At 39.4% G+C, this 1674-nt stretch overlaps 1 protein-coding gene across 3 annotated transcripts in view; it reads right to left on the reverse strand.

The window, feature by feature from the left end:
* The window catches only part of cabp2a (calcium binding protein 2a), a 20652-nt gene that overhangs the window by 5655 nt on the left and 13323 nt on the right, over positions 1–1674 (reverse strand). Inside the window, exon 2 of one of the 3 annotated variants that reach the window (XM_014018510.1) lies at positions 941–1168. The exons of the other annotated variants lie outside the window; for them this stretch is intronic. Within the exon in view, the coding sequence (XP_013873964.1) occupies positions 941–1168 (228 nt within the window). The remainder of the gene's footprint in view (positions 1–940; positions 1169–1674) is intronic. 3 annotated transcript variants of the gene reach the window in all.

Consider the following 1674-nt stretch of genomic DNA (forward strand, 5'->3'; position numbering starts at 1 on the left):
ACCCAAACACACTTTTAGGCTTTTACAGCAGCCTGCCTTCAGTTTGTCAAAATGTTACTTTTCTGGTGATTTTAGAAAATGATTGTGTAAAAAATAAACTACTAGAACAAAAGTAAAACTGCCTTTAAACTCAATTTAAAAGCTAAGTCCACATTTTGCTTATCTTCCTCCTAACAAAATATGAAGCTGTACACAAAGCATGTCTACATATTACTGATCACACAAGCAGCACAACATTCACTGTTTGTTCCTGCAAATACTGCAAAATAAAAAAATAAAAAATGAACATCTAACCTGCTACAAYTACTGTTTTCTGTTGCCAGATCAAAACGAAAACGTCTCCCGTTCATGTTTTGTTTGGTTACAGTTAGAAGGAGCCACTTCTGGAGCTGCAGGCTGCAAACCTCTGCACTAAACACTCCTAAAGTTTTAAACAACAACCCACACAAGTCTGTAGAAGAATTACCTGCTTAAGTTGCATAAATACTTTTACAAGTCGGTTGTTTCTCCTCCAGGTTTGGCAGAATCAAAACCTTTGTGTTCAGTACTTTAGTCTTATTTGGTACACTTTTATTATTGATGTAGGCCTAYAGGTTAACTGTTTATGTTTGACGTGTCCAGCTGTGGTAAATTAAACCAGATATTCCATCTTAACTGCACAGTCATTAAACACTTTCCTCTTTACTCAGCAGTTTTGCTCAAACGTGCACATATGAATCAGTTGGGGGGAGGGAACGGTGGGAGATGAGGGGATCAAGATGTTTGAAGAGCAGGACTGATTGTTGCATCAAGCAGCTGAAGGTGAAAGGGTTATATTCAACCAGACGATGCAGAACTTTAAAGGATGCTGGGTCTTTACTCAGTGAATAACTGAACTCTAACAGCTGTGGCTGTAAACTGTCGGTGGTCACGCGTGTGCAGATCTGTGTGTCATACATACAAGCTGGCTCTGAGCGAAGCCCTGTCTGAGGAAGATACAAGCAGGCCCCACTATGTTGTGCAGCATGTTGCAGTTCTTAACCAGGGTGCACAGGGGGTCATCGAATGGACGGCTGCTCCCTCCTTCCTCCTCCTCCTCMTCCTCTGTGTCAAGCTCCCCTGCACCACCCAGGGACCCCAGCATGGCCGTGGCCAATGGGGCCCCGCCTTGGTTCACAGGTGACGTCCCCTTGGATGGAAGGAACGAGTGTGTTTATGAAACATAATCTGATTAACAAGCTGAGGTATTGTTCTGCCTCATTCTGTGAAATGCAACTAAAACCTGAACACAAGGATTTGCAAAGTTCAGGAATCCGTATTTTATAATTGATGGAYGTAGTAAAAATAAAAACTTGTGTCACTTTTAAAAGAACTTGGGACAAGTTCATGTTTCCCTCTGAAATAACTTAATTCATTAYGAAATGATGTTTCTTATTTGGCTGCTGTCTCAAGATGTGCTGCAGCTATAAAATTCTATTTTTTTTTATTTTTTGTTCTAAGTTTCAACATCTGATAAGTTTACAGTTCCCCTGCCAATAAATATAAGTAGTTGTATAAAGTACCACAAAGTGATACTTGAGTAAAAGTACAAGTATCTTRCCAAAAAATTACTTTCTTAAAAGTTAAAGTCTCCTTTGGGAACATTACTTGAGTAAAAGTCTTAAAGTATCTGATATTTGTTGTACTCAAGTATTA

The sequence above is a fragment of the Austrofundulus limnaeus genome, unplaced genomic scaffold (assembly GCF_001266775.1).
Source record: "Austrofundulus limnaeus strain Quisiro unplaced genomic scaffold, Austrofundulus_limnaeus-1.0 Scaffold194, whole genome shotgun sequence".
Lineage (NCBI taxonomy): Eukaryota > Metazoa > Chordata > Actinopteri > Cyprinodontiformes > Rivulidae > Austrofundulus > Austrofundulus limnaeus.